At 32.3% G+C, this 11,363-nt stretch overlaps 2 protein-coding genes across 2 annotated transcripts; one reads left to right on the forward strand and one right to left on the reverse strand.

The window, feature by feature from the left end:
- Positions 1-263: 263 nt before the first annotated feature.
- LOC101258525 (late embryogenesis abundant protein, group 3) lies at positions 264-3,990 on the forward strand. The gene is made up of 3 exons (XM_004233674.5): positions 264-673; positions 2,319-2,416; positions 2,697-3,990. The coding sequence occupies exons 1-3, from the start codon at positions 483-485 to the stop codon at positions 3,632-3,634; spliced, it is 1,227 nt and encodes a 408-aa protein (XP_004233722.1). The 5' UTR covers positions 264-482; the 3' UTR covers positions 3,635-3,990.
- Positions 3,991-4,991: 1,001 nt separating this feature from the next.
- LOC101261565 (zinc-finger homeodomain protein 6) lies at positions 4,992-7,542 on the reverse strand. The gene has a single exon (XM_004232366.5). It carries the CDS (start codon positions 6,066-6,068, stop codon positions 5,187-5,189), a length of 882 nt encoding a protein of 293 aa, XP_004232414.1. The 5' UTR covers positions 6,069-7,542; the 3' UTR covers positions 4,992-5,186.
- Between the last annotated feature and the right edge of the window lie 3,821 nt (positions 7,543-11,363).

Here is an 11,363-nt window from a genome sequence, read left to right on the forward strand (position 1 = left end):
TTTCTTAATATTACAATTTTCATTTAATTCTCATATTTTACAACGGAAAAACAATGCTAAATTTCTTTGCTAAAAAGTATTTTTTTTCTCTGAAATTATCCTTTAAACTTTTGTCATTCTTTTTAACACAAACAAAGTTTCAAATGATTTATTCAGAATAATAATTGTTGGAAAAAGAAAAGAAAGTTGTCCAATAGTTGAGAGAGAGAAAAAAACAAGTAAAAATCAACGGCAAAGACTTGGTCTTAGCCATTTTAATTACGTGGCAGTAAAACATAAGACCTCATTTCACATGCATCCACGTTGCTATTTTGTTTCTCTAAAGAACCGCTCTCTCCAACTTCCAAAGTTTATAGTACATATATCTCCCTCCCTCTTCCATTCTAACTATTTCATAATAATTCCCAAAAAAAAAAACGAAAAGTAATCGATCAAGTTGGAAACTTGAAAAAAAAAAAATTCATATACATATAAGTATAAAAATGGGTTTGAAGATGACGTTGTTTCTAGTGTTATTGGGGTGTATATTAAGTGTGAGTTGGTGTTGGGGAGAGGAAGCGGCGGAGATTGCGTGGCAGAGAGCGAGTATGGCTGCGGGAGGGATAAATAACAAAGCACAACAGTCTAAGCAAAGTGATTCTTGGACTGATTGGGTCTCTTCCAAATTGTCGCAGTAAGCTAATTTATTACTCCCTCTATTTATAACATAACATTCATTCAACCCAATTGATTTTTTTATAAATAAGTATGTCTTTGTGTTTGGATACAACTGTTAAAAGGAACAAAACTTTCTCTTTGTCATGTTATACCCGTCTACAATAATAATAATAATAATAATCAAGATGAATTAACGAAAATTTTCTTGTTTACACTTGTAAAACTAGTTACGAGTACTATGTCAACTTTTATAAAAAGTTTCTTTAAAGGCTAAATTAGTAATTTTCACAAGGAGAAAGGGAACAAGTAATATGGCAGAGGGAGTACTAAAAGGGCGTTGATAAAGATTTTTTTAAAATTAAAATATGCGAAATATCCTCGAAGCGTTTGCAGAAAAAATATGAACTGAAAGTTATATTTATGTTTACTTTAAAAAAAAAGGAACACAAAACTGCGGAAAAATTAGATTTATACTTAATTAAAGTTGTCTTAGAGAGTACGAATAATATTAGGGTAAAAGCCAGAAAAATATGGTTAAACCAAAAATGCCTTTAAGGTTGTTGGTTCAAAACTGTTTCTGGCTTATAAATATTTGCTTTATAAGCATTTTTCATTTTTATCAAATGCATAAAAGTAACCCAAAAAAAAAACAAGTATGAATTTGTTTGACCAACGTATAAACTTTTAGCTATTGCCACAAAAATTAAGTGTAATAATATCTTTTTACAAATAATTTAGATTAAATATAATGTTTTTATCACTACAACAAAAATAACTTTAAGCGATAAATATTTATATTAATAAAGAGGGCTAATTGTCACGAATATTGTTGAAGTTTTACGAGCATATCAAAGAATGTTGAATTTTAATTGCAACTAAAAATATATAATTAGCGGCAATTAACTTAATTGCCGCTAACTGATATTTTTTATGTTAATGTAGTGTATGTAAGTTTCCCTTTATCCTTCTTTGCTATCTTCGATGAGTCTCTGCCTTATTTGAGCAAGTGATACTCTACAAATCTTTTTGGGCTCGTAGACATAACATTTGGATGCCTTTTTACAAAACTAGTCCCTAGCTAAATGTAGGTTCAAAATTTGTATCTTTCTCTAGGATACACTCTTAAGACAGTGGATATAGAATCTATTTTGAGCACTGTTCAACATGACCCTTGATTTGCATAGATAGAGTCTCCATTGTCAACCTTTTGTGATTGTAACATTAAAATAGGTAGTAGCTCATGGCTTTTTCGTTGTATGACGATCAATTAATTCTTTGAGAAATCTATTCTTAAGTGATCGAAAAAATTTCAAAATGGAGGTAATTGATAAACAAGTTTTTACAAATTTCATTTCCCCTTTTATAAATGGACAAGTGTAAGTGTCATACAATTTATTCGGAAAACCTTTGAAAGAAACTCAAACATATCCGAAGCATTTTCAGGTGAAGGTTTGAAACATTTTATTTGAATTGTTTAGGCAAATGTTGGTTACTTCTTGTTACGTACGCTTTTACAACAAGTGAATACTGTAGTAGTTTGTTTCATTATCGGACATCGCCTTCTGTTCAAATGTCGATCAATCAGTTCTAAATTGGGCGCAGGTCTCTGTAAGTACGCTAATCTAAATAACTATTTGTGGGATTACCACTCTTATTTTTAGGCACCAAGACGATGCGAAAGATGAAGCCCAAAGATTAGCGGATAGAGCAAAGGGAACTGCATCAAATGCAAGAGATTCTGTTAATTCTGCTGCACATGGTACCTATTCGTCTTGTCTTCAAGCTTTGTTTGGGTGGACTTATTTTAAGTATTTTTTTTTGTGCGAAAAGTCATTTTTAACACTTTTCTAGTGTTTGGGTAAAGCAAGCAAGTGTTTGCACTTGTTTTCAAGTCAGAACAATACAAATAAGTCGAAGTCAAGAACTTAGATTCTTTAACTTATGAACTATAAGCCCATCCAGACACGCTCTTCTCTACAAGAAACCGAGAGACAACTTGTATTGCAAAGAGTTACTAATAATCAGATGTTCTTTTGCAGAAACCCAAAGGTATGGTTCTCAAAAGGCTAAGGAGATGGCTGATGTAGCATCTGACAAATTTGGTGATGCTAAAAATTATGCGTCCAAGAAAGCCAATCAAGCTATGGATGCAGCAGCAGATACCGCTAGTCATGCCAAAGAAAGAGGAAAAGAAAATGCGTATGATGCTTATGCCTATGCATCGGAGAAAACCGGCCAAGCCACAAAAACAGCTGCCGAGTTTGCCAAGGAAAAGGCTCATGGTGCTTATGCCTATGCATCTGATAAGGCAGGTCAAGCCAAGAACATTGCTTCAGATACGGCCGCCAATGCTAAAGAAAGTGCCAAAAATAAGGCTCATGATGCTACTGATTTTGCCAAAGAGAAGGCACATGATGCTTATGCTTATGCTTCTGACAAGGCAAGTCAAGCCACTAACATTGCTTCTGACATGGCCGCTGATGCCAAAGAAAGCGTCAAACATAAAGCTTACAATGCCAAAGATGTCGCCTCTGAGAAGGCGCATGATTCCATGAATGCTGCTTCCGGAATGGGTAGTTCAGCTAGGAATAAAGCATCGGATGCTTATGGTTTTGCTTCTGATAAAGCAAGTGATGCGAAAGAAATTGGGAAAGACAAAGCGTATGATGCTTATGGATTTGTATCTGAAAAGATGAACCGAGCAAGGGACGAGGCTTCCAATAAAGCATCGGATGCGTATGAGTACGCCTCTAGTAAAGCCGATCAAACCATAAGAATGGCTACCGATAGAGCGAGAGACAAAGCTTATGCTGGATATGAGGGGGCCAAATCAAAAGTGCATGAAACTTACAACAGTGCCAAGAACACGATGAATGAACAAGCAAAGGATAAATATGAAACGGCCAAAGAGAAGGCGTCGGACGCTGCAGGTAACGTTGGAGCAAAATTGAGAAGTGCGAGTGGCAATGAATTATGATATGATGATCAATTAGACATATATAACAGCCCCAGAAATCCTCATTGAAGTAATTTTCTATCTGGTGAGTAGCTTAGATTTTACTATAATATCTTTCTCAATTCTGTAAGGTTATAACTCGTGTTAAATTGAATAAAGAAAATGACGACGCTTACTATGCATACTATTTTCTCAAACTTGTCACTACTTCCATTGACAAAATAAAATAGGTGCAAAAGTGATTGTACCAACTACCAGCTATTAAAATAATATCGTTGAATTTGAGCAGTCGTGTACGAGAATCTCATTATTTCAATTTATGACTACTGTAATGACAAGACCTATGCTTAAATATATATTTTATTGTCTTCTCTTCATTCTGATTCAATCTAATTTCATCAAAAATTAGTGGCATTTTCGTAGTGAGTTTGTGCTTGTTTTCTCCATAGAATTTATTAATGGCTAAGATCTGGATGGGCCATACAAAAATCTTTTTTCAATTTGGACGGTCCAAACTAATAGTAGAACTAGTATAATTTGGGTTAATAGGTATCATAAATATCATTGGATATTCGTTTAAATTCCCTCCTTCGGTATTGACGTGCTTAAAGTTTTCTTCTGCTTATGAAACACCATAGATGAATACTGGATCTAAACTTTTATCTGCATGATGCCCCTTTTACAAGAATTTAAATTTTACACATACAAATTCAGTCGCAAAAACTTGCGTTTCTTTTCCTTTCCGGGTTGGGAAAAAAATTTCCTCACAATAACCTACTACGACAATGGACTTTTTTCTGTAATACTTCATATTTTTTAAAAAAACTTGAACTCCATGTTTGTGATTACTGCAATACTGCCGATAGGACACTATAAGAGTATAAAACGTTGTAGTAAGCATATTAATCTCATGTCACCTGGGTGAGCAACGATGGCTATGGTGTTATGGTTGTCACATGTTTTGGCTCTAATTTTTGACCGAAGAGTTTCTGGGATGATATAGTGAGGGCCCTATACGTACTAGTTCATTGTACTAGTAATAATTAAGATTATCTACAAGTACAACCTTTCAAGCATTATTAAGCCTATTCAGCAACTACTTACTAATAATATCATAGTATGTTAAATATAATCAAGCATCCTACTAGTACTTTATATTTGTAGAGCATAAAATCATTAATTCTATTACCTACCTATTGATTAGTTCAGTAGTTTAATTTCCCTTTACTTTGCTACTCAAATTATAGCAAGCACGGTGAAAGAGAAAGACTGTTTAATTTTGTCTATGTTATTTCCATGATTGATACCCCCGACAACACAAAAACAAGGAAAAATACAAATCCAGTAACTTAGCGATCGCAATCCAATGCACAGAATAGGGAATTTAAAGAGACTTTTGTGATAGAATTAATTGGTGCTACTAGTGAGTACTTACCACATAAGGTTTAAATTTTGTGATCAAAGAATAGTAATTACTACTATTTGTCTAATAATAAACTATCAGATTTATGCACAAAAAAAAAGAGTGTCTCTAATTAATTTATCTAAATTGGGATTTTGTAGTCTTGCCTGTTTAATTTTGTTTCTTCTTGGTTGCTTGTTTGCTGTTGTGCATCCACACTTTGAACACTTGTCTCTTCACGCCCACTTCATTACAAAATTGATGCACTTCTTGTTCATCTTGTTTCTGAATTCTCCATCCCAGTTTCTCAGCGAACTCTAGCATTCTATCTTTCTGTTGTTGACTGAATTTCGTTCGAAATCTCTTCTTCGATGCCGAAAAATTACAAGGCTGAATTACCCCTTGTCCTCCGTGAAACATATTCAGATCTTCACTTGATGATTCAGCTGCAACTCCCGTGTTCCCGCCGAAACTCATCATTACTGGTGCCATGTGACCTCTTGGATAGCTGTGAGGGTATTTATGATGGTGTTGTTGCTGCGTAGGCACAGCTGGAAGAGAAGGCGGAGTTTGGTTGGGTATACGGTGGTTATTTCTATGCACACCAGGTGTTTGTGATTCGTCCTCAGTCTCTTTCCTATGAAAATTGCGGTGACAATCACAAGCTGCACATTTCAGGTATTCTAGTGTCTCCTCTTCTCCGCTTGGCATGAATTCTCCGCAACCGTCTAGTACATATCCTCCCAAATTTGCAGCATGATTTTTGAGACATTCTTTGTACCGGACGGGGGTAATATTCCTCTCACTTGCTGAACTAGTAGATAGTTGTCGAACTGGATCTGGATCTGAATTTTGAGTAATATTATGCTGATCTAGGGTTTGGTTAGGGCTAAAAATGGTATTCTCATGTTCATTTGTTGTTCTATTTGGTGCGGTAAGGAACTTGTTTGCTGCAGAGGAAGATGATTCTTGCTGGTTAAGTTGAGATGGGTTATAACTCATGGGATTGGGATTAGGCAAGCCCATATCCTTTTCTTGGCCTCTGTGTTCCATAAATCCTAATTTTGCTATCTATCTGAAAATGATCTTAAACTTTCACCTTCTGGTAATCTATCCTAAGTTACAAAAATAAAAATATCTTGTAATCTCTTTTTAGGTAACACAGTGATGTATCATAATTGGAGGACTAATCAATTGAGTGTGATATATTTTTAGTGCTAAATCCACTGTATGTACTATTAGAGAGGCTAATAAATGGACAAAGAATTGACCCAATGACCTTGGTGCTGAGCTAGCTCTAGTAGTAGGAGGTAGGGGGGAAGTAATAATTTGAGGTAAAATACCGAAATTTATTAAGAAAATGAAGATAATTTTTAGAGAAGAAATTAAATGATCTTGTGTCTCCTTAAGAGGCATCCAACCGAAGAAAGCACAAAAGAAAGAGAGTTTGGTAGGTAAAGAAATAGTAATGAGTTGCCACAAGACATTGATGAAAGTTAGACTTACTCCACTAAACAACCGACAAGGTCATGTTCGTCCTCTTCTGCAGCCTGCACACTGGTCCAACAATCTCATTATTATTACGATTAACGCTTCCTTTCACTAGGTCAGAAAACGTGGAATATAGATATATATATGAGAAGAAATTATAGATGGTGACCTAACTAAATAGGGTCCATCTAATCTAATATGTAGATTAAATTCTTCACCAAAACACAAGATAACAATTGCATTAGCCCTAATTTTCAAAGATAAGACAAAATCAGAGGTTATATTAAAAAAGAGAAAGGGCATCAAAGGAAGGGGGGGCTTTTTGGTACTGGAAAGATAAAGTGGGGGACGTGTATTATGGTCCACGGTAAAGCAATTGCAGCAATTTGTTTCCGTTAGTGTGTGTGTCAGATGTTATACACACTCTCACTTTTCTTTCTAAAACGACAAGGCAGTGCTTGCAAATTACCAACCTTGTTATTAAGAGAATCTGTAAAGGAGATTTGCCTTTAGTTTTCTGATGATGATGATAGATAGTAGTAAAATGCAACTGTTTCTACAAGCAAAATGGCATCTCTGCTCCCTGGTTTTATCACTTTGTTTTATTAAAGTGATCTTACCTTTATTTTTTTACTTCCATGTTTTTAAGAGGCAGATAATTATTTTGATGGGGAGGGGGATGATATCCATTTGGGGAGAGGTATAGTCAAAATTTGGGACTTCGTGACAGCCTAAGGTGTGGGTCTCATGTAAAGACTTCCGTATGTGTACCTCTTGTATGAATTTCCACGGAATTTGTTTGGCGTGGGGTTGTCGAAAAAAATTAAATAAAGGGTGCTATATAATAAGTGATGGATATTATTTTGTAGTGACATGAGTTTTTGGGGGAGTTATGCTTGACTTAGCTAGCTTTTGATCATGGGTATTGAGAGTAGATTTTGGAAGTTCATCTTCAATTCTTTGTTTGGTGATGAAATATAATTTGTTTCAAGTAATTTTAGGTTTCCAAAACTAAAATTTACAAAAAAAAAAAAATTAAAAAAATCATGTAAAATATAATTTAGATTTTTCGAAATTCAAAATTTCAAGTTTCAACTTCAAAATTTAAAGCTAAATGAAATCTTAGTATTAGAGGTAGAGGGTACGTTCCCTATCTACGATTAACTATTTTAGAAGTTTTGAGATGGAGAGGTTGATTGTTCTTTATGTTTCTCAATAGGATATTGTTTTAAGTGGGGATAGCGGTTGCTATCAGAACTTCTTATGGACACATTAATATTCACAAATAAAGACGATACTGAATGGCCTCTTGTGTTGTGCGATACGGCTTGGCAACATAACTATTTTAGTATTGCAATTGAAATGTACACCAGAACTTTAAAATACGAAAAATGAGGGAGAAAAGACATGTATGGAGAAAAACAAGAATTCGTCATCTGATTGCTTACGAATATAATTAAATCTAACGGTACTCATTGTGGATTTAAAAAGCAACTTTTGACATTGAAAATTTCCTCACTTAAAAACTAATAAATCAAATTAGAGTTGTTTGGATAGTAAATACTTTTTTTTAAATAATACTACACATAGAAAGTTTAACTTGTCATTATATTAGGCAATCAGCTTAGCTGTTATTCTGTTAGGAGCTGGAAAGAAGATAACACTGTGCAACTTTTATAATCTTTACTTTTGATTATCTGTCGGAGAAGGATTTGGAAATTGTTCCTGGCCATCACTGCACCACCGTCCAATGAAAACATACGAACAGGATAAATTATTAGAATTTCTGAAAATAGTAACAATAAAAGAGTCCAAGATCAGTGTTTGCACATTTTTCAATTCTAAAATTAAGCAATTAAATAATCTTTAATCCATTAGTAGACTAGTTTAATCATTGATGATTGAAGTTGCCTATCACAAAAAACGGAAAGCTAGAAACCATTTGTTTAATTGATCTGCATAGACTACGCTTTTCTTGATTGGTGGAACATGTAGTATGTTATTTAAATCTAATGTTGGATTAGGGTTTCAATTATTAAATTAGGAGATAAGGGTCTTACTAATCATTAATTTAAGTACTACAACGAGTAGCTTCATATGGATACACGTGCCAGAACCCTAACCTTATTATTTGTTACTCTCATTTTATGCGTCCTTTTTATTAGTCCCAAAATGAAACTCCCTCCATTCGCTTCTAATTATTGCCCTGGATTCAAAATTATAAGAATTTTATTAATATTTTATAGTATATTTTCTAGTCATATTAATACATAAAATATTATTATTTATAGTAATTTTTGTATAATTTTTGAATATTCAATTTACTTTAAAAAGTAGTTGAATTGAATTTTAAAAAGTGAAAATTGATAATTTAAAGTGAACAGAGTGAATAAGACTTTGCTATAATTAGATATATTCTCACTTCAAAACTTTTGTTTATTATTTTTAATGAAATGATTAATAACTATTGAGAATCATTTTAGATTATAATTTTTTTTAAAAAAATTAAAAAATGTTATATTAAGTCAAACAGCCTGGCGTAAAATGAGAAGGAGGAAGCATTATTTTACTCGTTTAGACGGTAGTTTCGTCCCATTTCATGAGTATCTCTCTTCCTCTTCTCTAACTTTGAAGTAGAAGAAAATAATTGTACTGCAATTAAAGTGATACGATTGTTTTCTGTTCTTATTTTGTCAATCTTTCAAATAATTACTAATATAGCGAAAATGAATTTAAAATGTACTGGAGTAGATTTATTGACAACTATCGAAAAAATATATACTGGTAAATAACATTATGATATATAAAATGTGTTTGAATAATAGTTATCACTGAGCATATTTTTTTAGTAATATTGGGAATTATGAGATCGTATATTTATTTATTTTGGGTGAAAGCCACATTTAAATTCAGAATACTATATTTTTATTTTGTTTGTCACTATTCACATCTATTACTTTGTCACGTTTAGCCTATGGCTATGTTTTGGCTGTTGAGGAGTAAGAGTCAACAGGACAAATCGCGTGGCATCTGCGATTTGATTTGAGATTTCTTTTTCTATTTTATAAACTCTTATATTCACACAACATCCACTAGTTGAGATAAATATCATATCGAATTTATCTTTGTTGCGTAATTTGGAATTGATAGAGTAACATTTCCTAGTGTTTTCTTACCTGAAAACTCATATACAATCAAATGTCTCTGTCATGACATAACTGGTTTCAAGATTTTTTGTCTGCAATAGCACTATTTAAATAATATTTGATCATTATAGGCATAAATTTGTTTTTTCCTTTTTTGGATGTAACAATCTTAAGCTTAATGAACGAGAAAATCTTTCAATTAAGAAAAATATGTTCACATAATATATAGAGGAAAAAAATATTCTAGAATTCTATTAAAATGATTAGTAATCATACTACAAAAAAGAAAAACAAATGTTATAATGTTGTAAAGACGATTATCACTGTTATAGATAGAAAACAGTTCTTTCGAAGAACTTGATTGTTTAGTAAGGTATCATTGTTTCAGAGAGTTGGGTTTGTTTCTATGATCTGCATACTAATATGACTATTTGTGAGTCTTTTAGAAATATCTAGCACTTTAAAAACCTATTACTATAAAAGTAAATATGCATCGTGTGGAGTGGTGAAACTATTTCACCTTTAATCTGAAATTTTTAGTTTGAGCTTTGTGTATTGAGATTTTTTTTATTGAAAGTGTCACTTTCAAATGGATTGTGCAGTGCGTAATCGGATTGGAAATAAAAAAATATTTTGTTACGTAAAAATGAATATATATGAGAGTTTCAAAGAAATTTAGCTAACATTTGGCCAGAAATTTTCAAATATTATTTGAGTGAAAATTTGGATGGAATTTCACTATGTGTTTGGCCATAAAATTTGGAAAATATATTTTACCTTTTTAAAAAAAATATGATTTATACCCACAAGTTTTAAAAACTATCAAAACTAACTATGAGTTTGTATTACAAGTCAATTGGATGTTCGTTACAACAATAACAAATAGTGTCTATGATACTAGAGCAATGTAGTAATTTGGAGTGAATGCAACAAACATCATTTCATACACCGTGAAGTAGACAAAACACATATGACTTTGTTATCTTGAGCTAATTTTTCATCATTTTCATCAACAATCATATCATTATCTAATATTCACTAAATATTTAATCAATATTTTGGTGTTCACATAAAAAATTATGTCATACAACGCAAACAACTACTATAGAGGGTGTTTTTGTAAATATAATAGTTTGGAATGTAATTTTAATTTTCAAAAGATTCCAAATAATAAAATTTGACCCAAATATTAAAAAAAATTACTATTTGAAAATTTAAAATATTTATATTTATCAATAATGACAATTATATAAACAAACATTATTTATCAAATTTTTTTTTAAATATTATTTAAAAAATCTACGGCTAAACTACCCTTAAATTTGATAGGAGAAAAGAAGAAAAATATGGGTGTAGGGGATGGGGGTCCAATACAGAGTCCTGGAAGAGCGGAAAGAAAAGGACAGGCAAAATCTAATGGGAGATTATGGACAAGTCACATCACCAGCTTCACGCTTCCTACTCCCAAAAAAAAATAAAAGTTAAATCTGAGTCTCCTCAGAAATTAGTGGAATCTGCACACATTTGTTACGTCTCAATTTATTTGATACTACTATCAAATTTAATATATATATATATATAATTCTCCTTATTAAAATTACTTTTAGTTAATATTTATTCACAAAATAAGCATAAAATGTAAATGTTGTTATTAAATAAAGTTGAACGAGTAAATAAATGAGTCCTACGTGGTTCAATACACGCAGGACAT

The sequence above is a fragment of the Solanum lycopersicum genome, chromosome 2, assembly GCF_036512215.1.
Source record: "Solanum lycopersicum chromosome 2, SLM_r2.1".
Taxonomy (NCBI): Eukaryota; Viridiplantae; Streptophyta; class Magnoliopsida; order Solanales; family Solanaceae; genus Solanum; species Solanum lycopersicum.

What these genes read in the sequence shown, in the direction of transcription:
- LOC101258525 (XM_004233674.5), top strand. Translation starts at nt 483, where the DNA reads ATGGGTTTGAAGATGACGTTGTTTCTAGTGTTATTGGGGTGTATATTA. An exon ending in GTCTCTTCCAAATTGTCGCA is followed by an intron (nt 674 to 2,318) that starts GTAAGCTAATTT and finishes TCTTATTTTTAG; the next exon opens with GCACCAAGACGATGCGAAAG. An exon ending in TGTTAATTCTGCTGCACATG is followed by an intron (nt 2,417 to 2,696) that starts GTACCTATTCGT and finishes GTTCTTTTGCAG; the next exon opens with AAACCCAAAGGTATGGTTCT.
- LOC101261565 (XM_004232366.5), bottom strand. Translation starts at nt 6,068, where the DNA reads ATGGAACACAGAGGCCAAGAAAAGGATATGGGCTTGCCTAATCCCAAT.